Source organism: Myotis myotis, unplaced genomic scaffold (genome assembly GCF_014108235.1).
Source record: "Myotis myotis isolate mMyoMyo1 unplaced genomic scaffold, mMyoMyo1.p scaffold_m19_p_12, whole genome shotgun sequence".
NCBI classification, from domain to species: Eukaryota; Metazoa; Chordata; class Mammalia; order Chiroptera; family Vespertilionidae; genus Myotis; species Myotis myotis.
In genome coordinates, this window is record NW_023416316.1 from 56,915,012 (window position 1) to 56,936,150 (window position 21,139).

Here is a 21,139-nt window from a genome sequence, read left to right on the forward strand (position 1 = left end):
ACACTGCTTATGAATCTATTCATTTGTGGCAGTAACTCCTTAAAATACTTTCCACATGTTGCTTTGGCTATAGGCTCACTAATTAGTAACCGATTAATTCAAGGAGCTTTTAAAGTGCTACAAACATCTACCATGCAAGAAGGCAAAGACTGGTTGGGAATGAGTTACATAAACAACATTTCATGCCTCCCCAGTAGACAAGTAGGAACTTAAATAAAATACCATCTTTATCTCAGTCAGTGATTTCACTCTTCAATCAAAAAAGGGAGAGGCACATGTCCCAGTTGGAAGAAGCCATCACTGTGACACAAAGGAGAAGGAAGAATAAGTGAGAGTAGCAAGATGGTACTGCTGAGGCATATTGGGTCATTATGACCTAGCAGACTCTCCTAGTTTGTCTGAACAGGCATCCTGAGTAAAATGTGAGGAGTTGCATGTATTTCATTTATAAACCCCTTCAATTTGTGTTCTGCTTAACCTGGTGAACCCCAGTTAATTAAGATGTTCCTATAAACAATTAAGCTTCCTGTAGGATCGTTAGCAAGATATAAAAATTTATGATGTAATAAAGGGCAATAAAATGATAAAGTGGTGAGCCCATCAAAGCACTTTGTATGCAAGAATATAGGTGTGGAAATAGGCAAAAGTAGCTTTAACCCTGTTTCAAATTCATCTACTTCTGGTTTTTTGAACTTTCAACACGTAAATATTCCTACAATTCATTTCAACTGGTCTGATTTTCTTTCTCATAATGTGACTTTTGGGATACAGTGTTTCCTACTTCCCTTCAAATAGGGCTTACATGGAATTTTAAGGGAAAAGGAAGGGATGGAACTGTCTTGGATTTCCTGGGGGAAACACACTCTCCTGGGAACACTTGGACCCTCAGCCAAAAGAACTGGTGACCTAAACTCTGTCACTGGGCACTGAAGAAACCTCCATGGAAGGGGAAGTAGCTCACACCACCACCTCTGACCTGAAGTGAGGCTCTAGATCAGCGGTTCTCAACCTGTGGGTCGCGACCCCTTTGAATTTCACAGGAGTCGCCTAAGACCATCGGAAAACACATATATAATTACCTATTGTTTTTGTGATTAATCACTATGCTTTAATTATGTTCAATTTGTAACAATGAGATTGGGGGTCACCACAACATGAGGAACTGTATTAAAGGGTCTCGGCATTAGGAAGGTTGAGAACCACTGCTCTAGACAGTCTCCTTAGCGTTATGTCCACTCGTTCATTTAATCCTTTCAAAACCTCGCTGTGATAGTTTGGTATTTCCTATTATTTGAATTTACAGATAAAAGAACTGCAATGGGATTTGACCACTGGTCTGGCCACACCCACCTTTTAGTCACTAGACTAAGCAAAGCAGGCAGGTCAGAGCCTCAAGAGTGAAGTTTCACGTCTGCAAGAGTTCAATAATGAAAACAACTAAGGCGAAGTGGATTACCTCATTTAATCCTAGGAAGAACTCTAGTGTAGGCGTTATCACTGTCCACACTTCACAGATGAGAAAACAGAGGTTACATAACTTGGCCACGATTCTACTATGATAGTAAGTGGTGAGCCAGGCTGTGAACCTATGCAGAGCTGCACTCTTACCCAGTCTTTATCTTCCCTACCATTTGTGCACCTGAAGCTTCTTTCTAGGCTGCGGTTCCCACTTTGCATACGTCAATCTCAAGAGCCTCCCTAGAAACTGCTTTGGCACCTTACACTTCAGTGACCAGAATTTACCAGATACACCTCTTGTTCCAGCTGAATAAAATGGAGCTAGAAAAAAAAAAAAAAAAAAAAGAAGGTCTGGAGAGCTAAAAGGCAGAGCGCCCTAGATTTTAAGGGGAGGCACTGTTTGTGCTATGACTTTTAAAAAGAAAAAATTTTTGAGGGAGTTCAAAGCATCATCTGAAAGGTGGGCAGGCAGAGAAACAAATCAAAATAAGCAGCTCAGGGGCACAATAAGAATACAGTGACTGCCATTAATCAAGCGCCAAACCTCCGCCTTTGTGGGGTGTCCTCCCTTTAAAGCTAATCAGTGGTGATCAGGGAGTAAAGGAGAGAAGCAGAAGAGGGTGACATGCCCTCGGGTCAGCAAAGGCGGTCCCTGTGCCAACCAGGAAAATGGCCTTGTTTTTGCTCTCTAAAATAAAAATAAATGAACAAATGTTCAGGGACGTTGTCCATGGAAAGGCCAGGACCCAGCTGCCTCGCCAGAGGTAGGAGTCAGCTGAAAGCCGTTTCCCTAATTACAGGAGGATTTTGCAGCGAGGGGCCGCCAGGTTTCAGAGCACAATGTGGAAGCGCTAAGACCACTAGAAAGCAGGGGTCCCCACCTTTTCAACACCAGTGTGCCAGGGAAAGAGGACTGCGGAGTTCCGATCCACGTGTTTCTCAGCAAAGCCACCTACCTATCTTCCCAAAGGATCAAGTTCTGGCTTTGCCTGCATTCCCTGGGAAGCCTGCATGTACTTTCCTGTGCTAAGAGCTCATGTTAATACCTTTCTTATATATTTCACTAAATCCTAAGTAGCAGCCTGCAATACTTTTCTCCCAAAGCAAAATTCCCTCTTCTTGGGACAACCTCCAGGGCAGGCAAGAGGAGGGCCAGCGCTTTCCTGTAGGTTCCTATCTGGGCGTATTACTTTCCTTTGTCAGAGGAAACTCAATTTTACTCACCCTCCTTTCTTGATCTTGACAAATTTACAAATTTTCTTATAGAAACTGCTGCTGAGTTACTCAGAATGATGTCACAGACATGTCATACTTTGTTGCTCATGATGGGGACCCATTTGTGGTAGGAAGAGGAGAAAAGTAGGGAAGAAAACAGGACAGTTCTACCGGCTTTTGGACTCAAGTCAGACAGAATATTACAGTGTTACCAGTTGAGGATAAACTACTCTCACAGATGTGTAGACAATTCATAAGAAGAGCACAGACTGGGACAAATAATAAAGACACGTGACCTTTCTCTGGTTAAAATGAAAAATGACTAGTTTTGATTTGCCCTGCTGAAATCCTTATTAAAGTACCATGCTGCCAAAAAAATTAGAGGAATTTGTAAACACGACAGAGATCTCGTGATTTTAAACACAGAACTGACCTAATCAAAAGATTTATTATAGAATGCTCAGAATCAATGGCCCCGACTTATGCAAATTAGGCCTAACTATGATTTTCTTCTCTGTGTATGCTTGCCAGACTAGTTAGTAAAATCACAGGGCACTCAGCTAAATTTGCATGGTACATGCTAATACTAAAAAAAATAAATAAATTGTTTGCCTGTATATCCTATATTTTCTTCTTTTATGTCTAAGATATAAATGACATATAACATGTTAGTTTTAGGGATACACCATATCTGATATTTTTTCAAATTGTGTGAGGGTTATTTATAGAGATAGATACCTCTGTTCTGATAAGATATATCATGTACAGAGCTGAGAACTCAAACTCAGTGATGCTGAAAAAAAAAATTACTTCCAGTGAATTATAAAAAAAAGGTTTGGAATTAATGGATTATATGAATATTAAGTCTTACAGTACATTAAACCATAAAGCTGGTTGCTATATGACACTAAATTAACTTTATACTGCTCACTACTTCCTGTGGCACAGAACTGAAGAATACCTGGCACAGTAGTTTACATGTGACGTATGCTTAATAAACATCTATTGATTGATGGCCAAGCCTGCTCATTTGACATTAAAAAAATCTGAACAGTTTGGAAACTGGCAGAGAAGCAGCTGGCTTGATGAGCAAATAATTAAGGTAATAAAGTAGGACTATCTTTTCCTTGAATGAATTGCAAATAGTAAAGAGAAATCACATTTATGGAACATAAAGAAAAGGTCTTAAGATTTCCAGTGCAACAAGCATTCTTGCAGGCAGACCTCAGCCAAAGTAAATAACTAGTGTTAGTTTAGATTGCTTAGAAGTGAATGAAAATTCCAGCATCACGCAGCTTGTTGAAATGACACATCTTATTGGTTTACAGTCAAAGTATTCTGTGAAGAAAATATTTTACACCGAGAAAGCTGCTGTGGGGTTCACTAAACTATGTAATATATTTCTTATTCATCAAGCCTCATATCCTTGCCAAATGCTTACTAGACATACCAAGAGACAGTGGAAAAATTTTTAAGGTAATTGTAACAAATGGGTTTCCTCAGAAGTAAAAACTACTAATCTAGGAAAGGGAAAACATTACATTTTTAAAATCTGCCCACTTCTTTTATCAAATACACCACATCATAATAAAAAATAAGTTTCTAGATGTTTGTATTATCATGAAATAGTCCTAAAAGTCCTTTAGAAAATAACTTACTTTTTAAAAAATGTTACTACTTTATTTATATTGTTAATGGTTTAGAAATAAAATATTTATCTAGACAATGACATTTAAACTAATCCTATATAATAAAGAGGTAATATGCAAATTAACCCTCATGCCCTCACAAGATGGCTGCCTATGGCCAGGTCAGCAGGGGGGTTAGTGAGGGACGACCATACAACTGAACAGCAGGCTGGGTGGGGCAACCAGGCTGGCAAGGGGGGGGGGGCAGTTGGGGGCGACCAGACCAGCAGGGGGGCAGTTAGGGGTGACCAGACCGGCGGGGGGGGGCAGTTGGGGGAGATTAGGCTGGCAGGGGGGGCAGTGAGGGGCTACGAGGCCAGCGGGAGAGGGGGGCAGTTGCAGGCAACCAGGCCGGCAGGGTGGTCTGTTAGGGGTGACCAGGTCAGCAGAGGGGGGCAGTTAGGAGCGACCAGGCAGGCAGACAGGTGGGCAATTAGGAGCCAGTGGTCCAGGATTGTGGGAGGGATGTCCCCCACAGGGTCCTGGATTGGAGAGGGTGCAGGCTGGGCTGAGGGAACCCCCACCCCCTGCACAAATTTCGTGCACCGGGCCTCTAGTTTTCAAATAATAACAAAAATGATTCAGTACAACAGTTCTTAACCTTTCACCACACCTCCAGTTTGTCACCAAGGCAAGGAGGTCCTATTGTAACACTTCCCACTTGGAGCAGATTCCTTCTGGGAAAACGCTGAGGTGGGAGCACTCTTCCTCCTGCCCCACCTTTACACATCACCGGGTGTACATGGTGACACTTACTAACTCCTAAGCCTTTGTGAACTCCTTGGCTGAAGCTTTAATTCGGCGAATGGAAGAATAACTACTCTAGTGTGGTGGGAAAGGGTCAACACACAACCAACTGAATTTCTACCAACATGAACATCTATGTCACCAGAAAAGAAGCCTGATGTCTTATTTGGCACTTTTGAACCAAGAACTTGTAAAATATGTATTTTTAAAAATATATTTTTATTGATTTCAGAGATGAAGGGGGAGGGAGAGAGAGGAGGGAGGTGTGTGTGGGGGGGGAGGGAGGGAGGGAGAGAGAGAGAGGGGGAGAGAGAGAGAGAGAGAGAGAGAGAGAGAGAGGTATCAATGCTGAGAGAAAATCATTCATCAGCTGCTTCCTGCATGCCCCACCCTGGGGATCGAGCCCACAACCTGGACATGTGCCCTGACCAGGAATTGAACCGTGACCTCCTGGTTCATAGGTAGATGCTCAACCATTAAGCCATGCCAGCTAGGCAAATATGTTTTTTAAAAAATAATTTTTCAAGACTCACTCGATCATTCTACTTAACTGAAGGGAAAGCATAGGAAAGACAATGCAAAACAGAGGAGGAAAAAATACAATTGTTAAGTGAATTAAGTGGCAGTATGCACAAGTCCTTTATTCAAGAATGCTGAATAGAAACATGACAAACTTAGAAACTCCAGGTTACTTCTGCCATACCAACTAAGTTATTATACAGTACAGGCATGGACATTCTATACCCCCAAAAAGCTTGTTTTAAATAAAGTTAAATACAATAAAGCCCTGCTTTCTAATATCAAAGTAAAAGAGTTGAAATTCACTAATGGGGAGGAAAGGGCAGGAAATCCTTTATTAATTCAGTAGGAAATAAATACCTATTTATATTCAAGGAACTTTTTTTTTTGCTCCCCCTCACTCCCTTAAGTCAATGGTCCTAAAGATTTCAAGGAAGTAATTTGTGAATAGAATCAGGGTCCAGTGAGTAATTTTAAGGGGTCCAGGTGTTATATATGATAAATTAATCACCCACTCGTTGTAATTTTTAAAACATTTTTCTTAAGATTTTTGTGACACTGCTAATGTCAACAATTCAAGCAGGTTTGAGAAGCAATTTATAAAGTAATGAAGTGAATGAGTGTGTGCGCATGTGTGTGCGTGTGTGTGTGTGTGTGTGTGTGTGTGTATAATGTACAATGACCATGAAATCCAACATCTTATAAAGAAACCAAAGAGGCTGCTAACAGTGGAGATACAGGAAAACAGTTATTCAAAAGAGGCTGAAATTTTTCTAAAAATTCTTCTTTCTGTAGAGAACATCATCTGGTTTTGGCATTTGGTTATTTTTTAATAGTAAACATAGGAAATTTTTTTTACAGTACAGCAAAGGTACAATGTGTTCAGTACTATGATAAAATACTTCTATGAGGTATATCTCAGTAGTCTTTTGCTGTTCCATCCTCTAAAATCACTCACTAGAAAAAACCAGTCACATTCTCCTTGTCTTACACATAGGGCATTGCACTGTGGGAGGCAGGTAGGAAGACTGCTGCATTTCACCTCTGAGCAAAAATAACTGCCTGTAGACATGACTTCAGGGTTTCTGCACAGTGGGGAGAGAACGCGGCGGTTCGTTCAAATGCTAAGGGCAAAAAGAGTAGGTGCTCTCAGCCCACTGCCAACTCGGAAGCTAGAAGCTAATCCCTCACTGTTGTATTTGCCCATGAATGGGGGAAGACTAGGATTTGTAAATGTGTGTGCATGTATTTTGAATTGTACTAGTACACAGACATGTCTGTGTTACGGGGGAAAAGAGAGGTCAGGGTGGTAATAGTGGTGAAGGATAGTCAAATCTGAGAAACTCTAAAAGTAGTATCCCAGAATCAGAGGATTACTAATGACACAGTAGGAAAAGCAGAGGCAGATACAACAGAAATACCCTTATTCAAGTCTGGTGAAAAATTACATCCTTCAGAAAGCCTTAGAAATAACCATTGGCCAGGAATAATTTATGTTGTTCGAGGAGGAAGAAATATTGCTTCCCCCTATTACTACTAATGTAATATGCACGTGGAAGTTGGAGAGATGGAACAAACTGGTGACACAGTAAACGTTTATACTCACAAGGCAACCACAGTAGACAGATGATGGTAACACAAGATGGCTTTAGAAAAAATCAGAGTGAATAAATGAAAAGCCCCTTGTTTAATAACTGACCCCCCCCCTTTATTGCTCATCCATTGTCCAGTTTGTTACTTTAAACATATATCATTTATTTTAAAGGCATCCTATATTTTATCTTAATCCTCATAATAATCCTACAAAGTATTATTAATCTTATACTATACATAAAAAATACCCCAAGATGTAGAGATGTTGATCTACATGCCACTGAAGCTGCAGAGCTGTTTTAACCCAATACCGCCCCCTGATTCTTGATGAACTTGGGACATAAGCAGTACTTCTTCAAGTTAAGAAGAATATTTAGAAAGTGCTATTTAGAAATGTGCTCCCCCAAAATTCAGAGATTGAAGCCTTTAACCTCCAATATTTCAGAATTTGGAAATTGGGCTTTTAAAGAGGGGATTAAGTTAAAATGAGGCCAGTGGAGAGTGTAGTCCCCAATCCAATCTGATTGGCGTCCTGATAAGAAAAGGAAGTGTGAATGGGACTCATCACAGAGAAAAGACCATTTGAGGACACAGGGAGAGGGTAGCCATCTGCAAGCCAAGACGAGAGTTCTCAGACTGAAACCAACCTTGACAATACCCTGATTTTGGACTTCTAGTCTCCAGAAGTTTCTGATGTTAAAGCTACCCAGTCTGTGGTATTTTGTTGTGGCAGCCCTAACAAACTAAGATAGGGACACAGAAGAGGTCATCAAATGTAGTATCAAACGCAGCGTAGACTGCGTAAGTAACAGCAGCTCATCTATTGTTCAAAACTGGCCTGAGGGTTGTTCCAGATGTTGGCCTTTACTTGAAGCAGGAATGCGTTCCATCCCTGGGGGCACTGACAGGTGGTGACTATACCTGCCAGGCACACTCCTTCCAGTATATTCCCCATACTACTATGTCCACCTCTTCTCACTCCCCCTCATAGAAACATGGCTGAAATGTCCCCACAAGGCCAAGACACACACTCTAACGAGCAAGGGACATGATAAACGCAAAGCATTTCAAAGCAGAGCCTGGTGTTGTCACCTCAGATATTGCTAGAAAAACATGACATTTATAAAAACACAACCCACTCGATATTTGGCTCTGCTTGGGAATGAAGAATGTGCCTACTCAAGAACCTAGAAAGGCTGTCAAAGAAACCTCAAGCCAGAATTTCTTGTCTAAACATTACCTATCTTTAAAAATTCTATAGTCTAGGCAGTAAAGAAAATATCTCTACTTATTTACCAGTCTCCCTTTGCCTAAACATAAAAAAACATAAGCCATATATAAGAACAAGTGAAATGCTTAGGGCAGGCACATTGATGGAACAGCTCTGTGCATCTGGCTAAAGCCTCCACACTGCCAGCCTTGGCCTGGATCACCTTTGTCCTCAACACACACCTACACAGAGCTCACACACCACCCATGCTGGCCACCCCAACACACACACAGAGCTCACACACCAGCAATGCTGGCCACCCCAACACACACCCACACAGAGCTCACACACCACCAATGCTGGCCACCCCAACACATGCCCACACAGAGCTCCCACACCACCAATGCTGGCCACCCCAACACACACCCACACAGAGCTCACACACCACCAATCCTGGCCACCCCAACACACAACCCACACAGAGCTCACACACCACCAATCCTGGCCACCTCCAATCCCAGCACACACTGAAAGGGGTCATTTATGGATTACTTTCTCAGATACCAGCCAAACAATGTTCCCGTTCACTTTGTCACCCACCTTAGATTATACAGCATTTAACACCTGGGAGGATACACTCAGCCCCTAAGGCATATACCAAGGGTGAGCAGTCATCAAGGTGTTCTCCACAAGAAGAAAGGATTTGCCAGCTTCCCTCTGAGGTCTGGGCCCTGAAAGACCAACTGCAGCACGTTTGAGTTTCCATCAGGCCTGGTGCTTGCTGGCTGCTGTGAGGTTAGGTCAGAATCCCAGGGCCCCGCTGTCCTATAAACATCTCCGCCTTCTGTTGGGAGCTGCTCACCTAAGCCTTACATCTTAGAGCTGAAAATATGCTATTTGAGAACTGCAGGATGAATGTTTGCTGACACTTGGAGCACAGCTGACCCCTCTCATCTCCAGACCAGTGATTGCTCTACAAAAGCATGTACATTCACATGAACATAACAAGAGCAGAAAGAAAGGCCCAGCTTGTCCTCACCATGTGCCACCCAGCCATGTTTGCACTGGTCGCAAGTCCGCAGGTTAATCTTCCCCGGCTGAAAACATTCGCACGTGCAGTTTACCAGTGTGCAACGGATGGCCTGGAAAGTAAAGGAGGGAAAGGAGCGTCAGCATCTGTTCGAAGGTACATTTCTTCCACATTTTACTAAGGAGCAACCACTTCTAGGTTTGAAGTCTTCATGTTGGGAGGGGCCTGGAGAGGTTTTTGATACCATCAAAATCTCATAAAAATGTAAGAAAAACAAGGTTCATTCACTAAGAGAGTATTTCATGCCATTCATGTGTAACCTTTAAATGAAAAGCATAGAGTAGAGTAAGAATAAAGGATGACTTATCCTACAAGATGCTGGATTTGTAACACCAGGATCCAAAAGAGGAAAAAAAAATTGCTGCTATTCCCATGTAAGTTCATCCATTTGACAGTAATGCAAAAATTATACATTCAAACAAGATAATGTTCAAGTGAAATGTTGATGAAAGTAAAACAAAACATACAAATGTTATTAGAATATTATTGTTCTGCTGAGTTTCACTTAAATACTTCGTTAATCTTTCAGAGACATGTTGAAAGACACTCCCATTGGCCCAATAAGACCTAGTATACCGTATGCTTCCAGTATTATTTATCACTTCCCAATTCCTTGTTTTCCCCCACTTGATATATTTATTCCACTTTCATTCCTATTTTGACAAATACAAAACAACCCTCCCTATATTTCAACAGTGATGCAAGAAAATAAGTCTAAATTTATTTTAAGAACAGATGTAGAATAGGAAAAGCCATTTATGGGAACATTTCATATCTGGAACAACCCAACTGTATCTTAGAAAACTTAAAAACACACTAAAAAATCTTTCATTTCTTTACAAGTATTATTAAAAAATCATCTCACCAATTTATATTATCAAGTGAATCCATAGAAAATTAGCATAAATGAAGTGTAACTTTTTTTATGGATAAAAACCTATACTTAAGAAGAAGTGTGCTAAAGCTGACCTATGCTCCTAGACTACAGTTAATAAATTTACCTCATACATTTCCTTCTAATTTGCATGGAAATTCTGAAGACAGAAGGGATTTTGTCCGATCATTCACAGATTAACAATCTACTGTAACTACCTGAACTGCCAGGAAAAGATCTCTCTGCAGCTTCATATGTAATCAATGATTGCTGATTTGGGGGAAAGCGGGGGAGGGGGCAGAGGAGCTACCCGCAACTGCAATTCTGTGCCTCCAAGCATGCTCCCTTGCACCTCCAGGTGCTCATCTTCCTGGAATCATTTGGAGTTCTACATAAACTGCCTCATTTGTGACAGACAGGATTTGAGATTTCATTAATACGATTGGACCAAATTCCATTTACAGAGACCAAGACTGAACAGGCTTTTACTGCTCCCTATGCTTTGGATCGGGCAAGTTTAAAATAGTTTTCTTTCACTAATGACAATTAAATCTATAGGCCCCTATTCAGTTTCTGATGTTAAAGACCTCACTGAAGACTGCTTTCCTACTTCAATTCCATCCCTAATTTGCTCCTCTATTACCACTAGGGAAATACTGAACTGTATAATCTGCATGATATTTCAGGGTCTCTCTTCCACTGTCAACAGTCCAATTACATATGAGCTAGGTTGTCAGACTTGGCTGTATGCATTCGTAATTAAAGGAACTAGTATTAAGAAATAAGGACACCAAAGGAAATGCTAACTAGGCAAGAATACTATATGTATGTGTAGGTTATAAGGGGAAATGTTTCTCCCAAAATTTCTTATCTCAACTTCAGTAGTTACCGACTGAATGATATATTAGACCATCTCAGGTTAGAAATAGCTTCTTTAAAAAACATGATCATTAGTTAACAAACTCACAACTTGACCGAACTACGGTCAAAACAAAACAGTTTAGAGAGCAGTGTTTCTACTAAAAACAAGGCACTGTACAAACTATCCATTTATAAATTCAGATATGGCAAGAATTTAGCATTAAAATATTTACATAATCTGAAGTGTGATAATAAAAGCTTCCATAAATTCTGAAAAACCCCCAAAAACCCTGTGTTACCAAAATTAAAGGATGACCAACAGAAAGAGATGATCTCTCAAGGACTATATGTTAACTAACTCAGGCACAAAAGACATACATATTTTACATAATTAATTTGATAACATTTAATTATTTTATAAAAATAGCCTAATTTTTCCTGGGGTTTAAAAGTACACTTTTTAATTATAACTATATTCAGGACCTGAATAAATCAAGAGATTGTGGAATTGTTTTATTTTTATGTATACTTATTTATTCACTGGTTGAATCATTGATTCACTTACTCTAAACTCACTTATGATTCAAATATTTTCTCTTCCTAAATAACTTTATGTGTCTGGCACATTTGGGAATTAAACTTCTCAGATCATCATTTCTTTATAAATTCTACTTTTTTTGTACCTAAGCATACAAACATTGGAACACCTCAACTCCTCTTGTATATAAACATTTAAGTACTGGACTATCCTTTTTTGTATTTCTATGAATTCCAGAAGGTCTATTTGTTTTAAGTCCAGATTTATATACACTACAATTGTTACTTAAGGGAATTATATATATTTAAACAATATGGTCTAAATAAATATTTTGAGTAAGAGAATATTGTGGCTTCAAAGGAAGTTTTATTCTAAATAACATTTTTGAAACGACATAAAACTTTGACATACTATTTACTCACAATAAAACAGAACCAATGTGATCACTCACCAACTCGCCCACACTTAAAAAAAATAAATTATCATAAAACTATCAAAGGCAGTTAAGCCTCAAAAAAATGTACATGCTTTCAAAGGAGACAGCTGGGAAGAGCAGAAATAAGTGAGCTTTGCTTTCTATGAGCACATTCATTTCTTTCTTCCTTCAGCTAACCTGTGAGTGCTGCCCACTCACTGCTGGGCACTATGAACTATAGAAAATTCAGAGAGGCTGACAAAGTGTCAGAAACGGGACACCAAAGAAAGTACAGACAGTTTAGTCAGACTCTTCCCATGCCCCCAGGACCCGGATTCATCAGAGTGCCCTGTAATTCTTTCCTCCATTCTCACATGACCAGCATTCCCAACTCCCCGTGAACAATAACAACAATAATAAGCTTTCTTAAGCCTGCAATGTATTAAAAGTAATATTTCCTACTGCTTACCTTTACCATGGAGTTCTTGAAAGGGAAATCCATGCACTCAGCACCCAACTGCTTCCACTTCCTCACCGCCACCTACATGCTAATTTTGCAATTGGAATTTTGCAACTGAAACCGCTGCCTCCAAGAGGAATGTTCTCCTCACCTCTGGTCCCTTTTCTGGGCTCCTTGTCCTCCCAGACCTCAGAGCAGCCTGCAGCACTAACTTTCCTCCATAGAGACCAACTATCCTAGTTTTTCTGGCAGCCACTTCCCAGTCTCTCTCCACTGTAAATAAATACAGGTGTTTCCCATGACCAGGCTCTTCGCTTTTTAATTTGGCAATTCCATCCCCTCCTACGGCTTCAAATATCATCACTATGCAAAAATCATCCCGTTAAAGCCACGTAGTATGTCAAGTGGCAGCAAATAGATGGCAGAGTCCTTGTGCTCAAGGACTTCATGGTCAGAGTTTGTGGGTGGTGGGTTTAGAGGAGAGACCTAAGAACAGGAGGAAGCGCTTAAACAGGTTGGAGAAGCACTGTCTCTCCCTGTTTATTCCTGTCTTTTATTAAATCAAACCAAAGGCAGGACTTTTTAAAACTTATTTTTAACAGTGAACGATTGGTATTATTCATAATAGTTAGATTTACTGGATAATTGGCATTTTCTAGATCCTGTGCTAAAAAATTTACACACATTAACTTACTTAATCCTCAGAAAATACCACTAGGTTGGTACTATTATCCCCTTTATTTTACAAACAAGGAAACGGGGGCAGGGGAGAGGGGGAGGGAGACCCTTAGGTACCTTGTCTAACATTGCTCAGTAGTAAAGTCACAGGAATTAGACGCAGCAGGTGGGTGTGAGCTCTCCATTCCTGATTGGAAACCTTGAGTTACTATCTGATTCCCAGTTAGGCAGTCATGGACCTGTACATGCCCACCATCAAACCCCCACTGTGTATTGTTAATTCCTGCTCATCTCTCAGATTTCAACTCAAACAGTACTTCCATTCCCCAGGGCAGGTGCCTAAGTCAGCAGGCGGACATCCCCCAACGCGTCCCAGGCTGCAAGAGGGCACAGGCTAGGCTGAAGGACCCCCCCTCTCCCGCCAGCCAGGTGCACAAATTTCGTGCACTGGGCCTCTAGTTATATTTATACATATGTCTGATTTCTTGATTAAGGTCTGTCTTCCCTTCTAAATATATAAATTCCATTAGGGCAGGGCAAAATGCCCATTGGCCAAATAATAGGTGCTCAAGGGCACTTAAAGGAAAACAAAATTCTGAGTCCCTCTCCTCATCTGTCAAATGACAGTAACAATAACATCCCAAGAGTGTCAAAAGACTTAAATGAAATAATGAATATAAGGCATGTGGCACTATGCCTAGCAATAGTAAAAGCTCAATAACTGAAAACCATTTATGACCTCAAGAAACTTTCCACATATAATATTTGAATTAATTTTTCCTTATGATTTATTCCCAATGTATTAAGTTTTTCCTACACCTTATAAAATGCTTAACACATATTTAGTCGTAATTAATAAATGAACACTTTGACACACATGAGACCATATTATTCATGCTATAATCATCTACAATGGGTATGACAGGGATTATTAGTTTTAATACCTGGGTTCAGAAATGTTTATATGCCTCTTAAATGATAGGATGGATTTCCCAATTATTAATCAGTTTATTTCTATTACTCATAGAAAAAGGAAAAGAAAACATACAATTAAAACCAGTATATTATAAATACTCACATTCGAAGTATATCTCAAATACATAAAATAGGGCAATTTAATAGAAAAATATTTCTGTTTTGGTCAGTAACACTTTTGTATTTGAATATTAAATAAGAGTGCATTTGAAAGTATTTTACATGCATATAAGCATAACCAATGGACATAAGACACTGAGGGATAGGGGAGGCTAGGGGACTGTCAAGGGCAGGGGGAAAAAAAGGACACATATGTAATACTCTTTGTAATACTTTAAGCAATAAAAAAAATAAAATAAAATACTATGTAAATATATTAAAAAAAAAGAAAGTATTTTGGATGAGTTCCAAAGCCCTACTCAAATAATAGAGTCTGCTATCACTACAACTTTGAAGTCTCTCACTTTATTATGCTCATAGCTGGCTTGAACTCTGCAAGTATATGTGACCTGAACATTAATCTTCTCACCAAATGACATCTCTCAGGAAAACACAGATTGATGCTTCAGCTAATATGTAGTGTACCTCACAAAAAAAAAACTATACACAAGACTAATTAATAAATCTCCTATTAGCTGTTCCTTGTTTGGGAACATTTGTATAATTTACTTGATACAAAATAACAAAATGCAAAAATAAGGCCATGGGGCAAATAGAAACATAAAACAGGAAACATTACTCTGAAGGAACAATCATAGAAATAAAACCAAACCCTCCTCTGCCACCTCCCAAAAAATCTACAAAACAAAACAAAACAAAACAAAACAAATAAATAAAAAAATGTTTTAAAAGTAAAAAAAAAAAGACACAACTAATTTCAGTATTTCAGTTCTGGAATACACACACACACACACACACACACACACACACACACACACATATTCATACACACTAGTGGCCCAGTGCACGAAATTCGTGCACGGGCGTGGGGGGTGGGAGGGGCAGTGTGCCTCAGCCCAGCCTGTACCCTCTCCAATCTGGTATCCCTCTTGCAATCTGGGATTGCTGGCTCCTAACCACTCACCTGCCTGTCTGCCTGATTGCCCTTAACCACTCTGCCTGCCGGCCTGCTCACCCCCAACTGCCCCTCCCGCCAGGCTGATCACCCCCAACTGTCCCCCCTGCCAGCCTGCTCACCCCCAAATGCACCCCTGATGGTCTTCTCACTCCAAACTGCCCCCCTTCACAGTCCTGATCACCCCCACGGGCTCCCCGCAACCGGCCTGATCACCCACAACTGCCCTCCCCTCTTGGCCTCTAACCACCTCTACCTCGGCCCCGCCACCATGGCTTTGTCCAGAAGAACGTCCAGAAGGTCACCTGGAAGGTCTCCCAGTCTAATTAGCATATTACCCTTTTATTAGTATAGATTAGTATAGATAGAGGCCTGGTGCACAGGTGGGGGCCAGCTGGTTTGCCCTGAAGGGTGTCCCGGATCAGGGTGGGGGTTATCTTAGGGAGTGGGGTAGCCTGGGTGAGGGGCCTGTGGTGGTTTGCAGGCTGGCCATGCCCCCATTGGGGTGGGGGGTCCCCACTGGGGATGGTGCTGGCCTGGGCGAGGGGCTGGGGCAGTTTGCAGGCCAGCCACACCCCCATGGGGTGAGGGTCCCCACTGGGGGGCTTGACCAGCCTGAGTGAGGGGCCTATGGCTGTTTTCAGGCTGGCCATGCCACCCAGCGGGGACCGTTGCCCCAATAGTGGTGTGGCCAGCCTGGGTGAGGGGCTGAGGGCCATTTGCCAGCCCCCCCCTCGGCATCTGGCCCGGCTGACCCAAGCCTCCCACACTCTCAGGCCGGCTCTTTGGCCACCGCCCACAGGCCCCTCCTTCGGTGGCAGGCCCAGGCGGACGGAAAGCTTGGCTTCCTCCATCCCTGGGCGCGACCCAAGCCTCCCGCCCACTCCAGTTGGCTCCGTTGCTGCTGACATCTTTGTCCCACTAATTTGCATATTCCTTCTTTGATTGGCTGTGGGGGTGTTGTGGAAGTATGGTCAATTTACATATTTGTCTATTATTAGTGCAGTGTTTTTTGGGTTTTTTTTGCTGGGTGCTCCCTTCAAGTGTTCATTATCTTTGGCCAAATCTCCCATATGTAACTAAAAATCCTTCTTATAGTAAACCCACTTTCTTCTTATTCATTTCTTGGGAGTATATCAAGATTTACAACTTGAATTATGAAATTTTACTTTAGTCATTTTTAAATGCTTAATAGTTAAGTAAATGCCCTGCATTAAAACTAAATTATAGAAAAGTTTGTCATGAATATAGCACCCATTCTGTCCCATCATTTTCTACTGTAAACTTAGGTGGTATAATCTCCCTGTATAAATTAATTAGCTGCGATGAATATTAGTGACAAGGTTCACTGTTCTTAGTTTTAACAAGAACACATGTCTTAACAAATTAAATTTTCTTATTTGGAAGTCACATGTAGGTATCATGAATATGCAGAACTGGCCGACAGTCTATACATGGTGTCAAAAGTCAAATGAACCTCTTTATTGGGTGGGAAAATTGTCCTTCAAAGACTGCTATCTAAAAATATATAAAAAGATAAAAATATGGTAACGAACTTTTCCAGGATTGTCACAGAATACACAGCAGTAATGGCAAAGTAATGGCTGTCAAGCATTATGAATGAAGAGAGTGATCTTGTACATGACCAAAAAGATGCATAGAGATTCATAGGCCTTCTACACACATGTACCCATCTTGTGTATGAGAGTCTAAGGCAGTAATTCAAGCATTGCCACAAAGATTCTAAAAAACTCACAGGAGAGTAATGGCGATAAAGTTAGGGAGTAGGTCCCTGTATAATTTTCAAGAGAGTTTTTTCCCCTTCCATGTTCACATGGCTGGTCCACAAAACTAATGGAAAGGAAACAACTTTCAAAAAAATTAGTTTTGACTTGAAAAACCTATATGATGTTGTCTTTATAGAAGAACTCAGTGTCTTAAATTTGGCCAAATCGCAATGCAGCCTGAGAAAAAAAATTTTTTTTTTTAACTTTTACTTGATTGTAACACTCAGACATGATGAAAGTAAAGGAACATCCACCTGTTGTGATACAGGATTTTGCAATCAGGTATCAAAACAAGACAATAACATGAGAGTTGGGTAGACACAGAGTGTTAATCAAGAGATTCATGGTTTTAAATATCCAAATAAGTTTTCTAACTTTTTAAACCTAAGAAGCCCTATCTAACTCTGACCAGGAGACTATTAAAATACATCTATAGCTGTAGTAAGGTGGGTATGTTTTCTGTATTTATACAAAGAAACATATAAATCTGAATCTGAATGAGCAATGTTCCCCATTCTCAGCGATTATGAAGTGTACTGTAAAAGGGCTCACAGTGTTAAACTGCAGTGTAAATGCCACTACTCATAAAATAACAGTAATAGCTGCAAATGAGAATCAATGAAGTTATTCTGCCTGCTTAACAGAACCCATTCAAAAATTCACACAATGGGAAATTATAGCAAAAGTGTACATTTTATTTGGTGTTCAAATTAAATTAGAAATCAAAGAATTACTTAACCCTTAAATAGAAGGTTTCTTAAAACTTGTCTAATTGTTTTTAATGCAGTATGAAGAAAGAACAACATGATACAGATGATCATTTTGTTGTATTCATGTACTCTGAAATTTCTTGATGTCTTTTCAACAAGGAGATCTTGTCACTGAGTGGGAAGATCGGAAAACACATGATCAGTCCAGACTCACTAGATCATCTTTACAATAAACACACCTGAAATAGTTGAAAGAGATTCACTGGGGAAAAGTGGCCTTTGAATACCATTTACTGTTAAAAATCAAAAGATTTAAAAATCTCATTTTGAGTTTCCCTTAAAATGGATGATCCCTCCCAACTGGCCAATGCATAAACATAATATGGTATCTATAATATAAAAGCCTAAGCAACCATTCCACCATTTGCTATGAGGTGCAATGACCACCAGGGGCAGATGCTCAATGCACAAGCACGGAAACATGGAACAGACTGATGAATCTCAGAGGAAAGGGGGGAGGAGGGAGAGTGAGAAGAGATTAACCAAAGATCTTATATGCATACTAGAGGCCAGTGCATGGATTTGTGCACCAGTGGGGTCCCTCGGCCTGACCTGTGGGAATCCAGCCAAAACCAGCAGTCCAACATCCCCTGAGGGGTCCCAGATTGCGAGAAGGCGCAGGCCAGGCCAAGGGACCCCACTGGTGCACGAATCCATGCACTGGGCCTCTAGTATCCATATAATGAAATATTATTTGGCCACAAGAAGAAATGAACTATTGATACATACTACAACCTGGATAAACTTTGAAAACATTATGCAAGTAAAAGAACCCAGTCACAAAAGACCGTATATAATGTGATTCTATTCATACAAAATGTTCAGAACACAGAAATCCATAAATATAGAAAGCAGGGAGTGGTTACTTTGGGCTTGCAGAGCAGGGGGTAAAGAGTATCTGAAGTCTTTTGTTTTGTTTTGAGGTGATGAAAATGTAGTAAAAATGACTGTAATGATAATTGTGCATATTAAAATCCATTGAATTGTACACTTTAAATGGGTAGAATGTATGGCGTATGAACTCTATATCAATAATGCTGTTTAAAGTGGGGGAGAGTACAACCCCCTCCATCACCTAGTCTCTTTTAGTGTGCTAAATAGTTTCATTCATAAGATACTCTTCCCCTAGCAAACAGACTGTGGGTATCATGTCCATCTTTAACCCAGGAGGTCTTCAATAGGCAAATGCTAAATCAGTGAATAAACAGAAGGCAGAAACGAACAAAAGAATTTCACTGCTGCTTAAATTTGAAAATCCCTTTTACTTTGAAGATGTTAAGATCTAATATATCCATTTAAAAACTGAAAGTTATTTTTAAAATCTGTTGTTACTTCTCTATCAGGAAAATCCAGGACATCTTTTAAAAACTTGGGGGGAGGGGGATCTCTCAGTTATAATGCTCAGCATACTCCTATCAAGATACTAAAAGAACTCTAAGAGAATGTGTCTCAAATTGACAATGGTGAATTCTGTCATGGACACTAGCAAAAATATTTCTCAGTTTACTGTGATGAAAAAAATTACTTCAGAAAAAGTAAAAAACAAACAAAAAACAACACAATTTGGTTTAGGGGGAGGCGGCAAAAAGGGAAAACCATAAACTTTTGAGTAGATGTTTATATATGAGTATAAATGTTTCTATGACCATGTGTGAACATATAACTACAAACAGAGAGAAAGGACATACACACAGGCATATAAATTTTCACAGACATGGATCCAATGAGCATCTGTAGTCATTATTTTATGGCCACAGAGTACTATCATTCGACATGAGGAAGACCCCATTTAAATAATTTAGGAGTTCAGAGTAAAAATCAACAGCGGGATATAGCCAATTATATACAGAAAATACACATACTCCTATGGAATCAAAGCATATGCAGGCATGTTATGTCCCACCCTCCCCCCAATTAAATTAGGCCTATGGTAATACAAGCGATTTTGTTAGGTAGTTCGTGTATTAGAGAAATAGGAAATGAAAAGGCATTTCAATTTGGGCAGAAACATTTTATTTTCTTGCCTAACAGTTTACAATTAAGATATTCCATTTATTGCCTGTATGTTTACAAGTTTTACAGACTATTTAGGCAGCTGTGCTAACATGACTAAAAAGGAAATATTCTTTCCCTGAACATAGCTATCATCTAACTGAAAATAAGGGGTTAGCTCACTGTAAAAAATAAGCACATTTCAACTAACCTCAGTCTCCATTTACCAGAACATACAACTTTATATGAGGAGCCAAAGCACCTCCAATATTATATGAATGCTAAGTAGTATTCCTCTCATTTCACCTTAATGTTGAATCAGCAATTCTGTATTCCATTGATATACATTTTATTCATTTTCACTAATGCAATTTGAAAGGTGGTAATGTGATTACATTTCTCTGTGGCATTCATGAAAACAATTACTAATATAATATGATAGGGAAGACATTAATAAGGAAGGGATTTATAATGAGATGCAAGAAGATGTATAAACCTTTAGACACTTTACAATGAAATGCTCCTCATTAGGCAAGAAGAAGGAGCAAGTCAAGATAAAGCTTAAATTCTGGAATTTCAGAAGCGGCCTCAATCCCGGGAAGAGTGACTTGCATGATGATACGTAAGTTGGTGACCAAGCAGAGAAGTGCAGGAGTAACCCAAGGTTTCTCCCAGGCTGTGCCAAAGGTAAAGCATCATCCTATATCCACGGTGCCTCTCCTTCTCAGACAGACTGCAAGGGAAGGACCCCTATAAAGAAGAAGTCCTTCTAAATCTTGATCCTCAATAAAAGGAGCCAGCCACACTATTTCAAATGCCAAAGCACAGTAATCAAACCCACTTACCAAGCAGGAGCATAAGGTGGATGGACCTTGTAACTAAATTGCCTCCTCTAGGTTTGGGAAAAGAATTTATCCCAGTGAAGCAACCAGGGGCACAAGCTGTTGCATTTTAGAAAGTATCTTTTCGAATGACAGCCCGGATTACCCAGGCCAATGGAGGCTGTCTTTGTGAGACTAATAATACCCCACTTTTGTGCGGCGCTCTGAAGCTTGCATAATACTTCAAAATACATTCTCGTATTTAATCATCAAAATCCCCCAAATTAGAGATTTTTCAAACAGCAGAAAATGAGGCCCTGAGATGTCTTTACATGGCCAGAGCCAGTAATCCAGGGCTCTTTCCGCTCTGCCT

The 21,139-nt window shown here is 40.2% G+C and overlaps 1 protein-coding gene across 7 annotated transcripts in view; it reads right to left on the reverse strand.

Annotated features, from left to right (window-relative positions):
• Positions 1 to 21,139, reverse strand: part of BNC2 (basonuclin 2) — a 429,804-nt gene that overhangs the window by 146,910 nt on the left and 261,755 nt on the right. For all 7 annotated transcript variants that reach the window (XM_036331213.1, XM_036331212.1, XM_036331210.1 and 4 more), the window contains one exon: positions 9,470 to 9,572. In XM_036331213.1, coding sequence (XP_036187106.1) covers positions 9,470 to 9,572 — 103 coding nt within the window. The remainder of the gene's footprint in view (positions 1 to 9,469; positions 9,573 to 21,139) is intronic.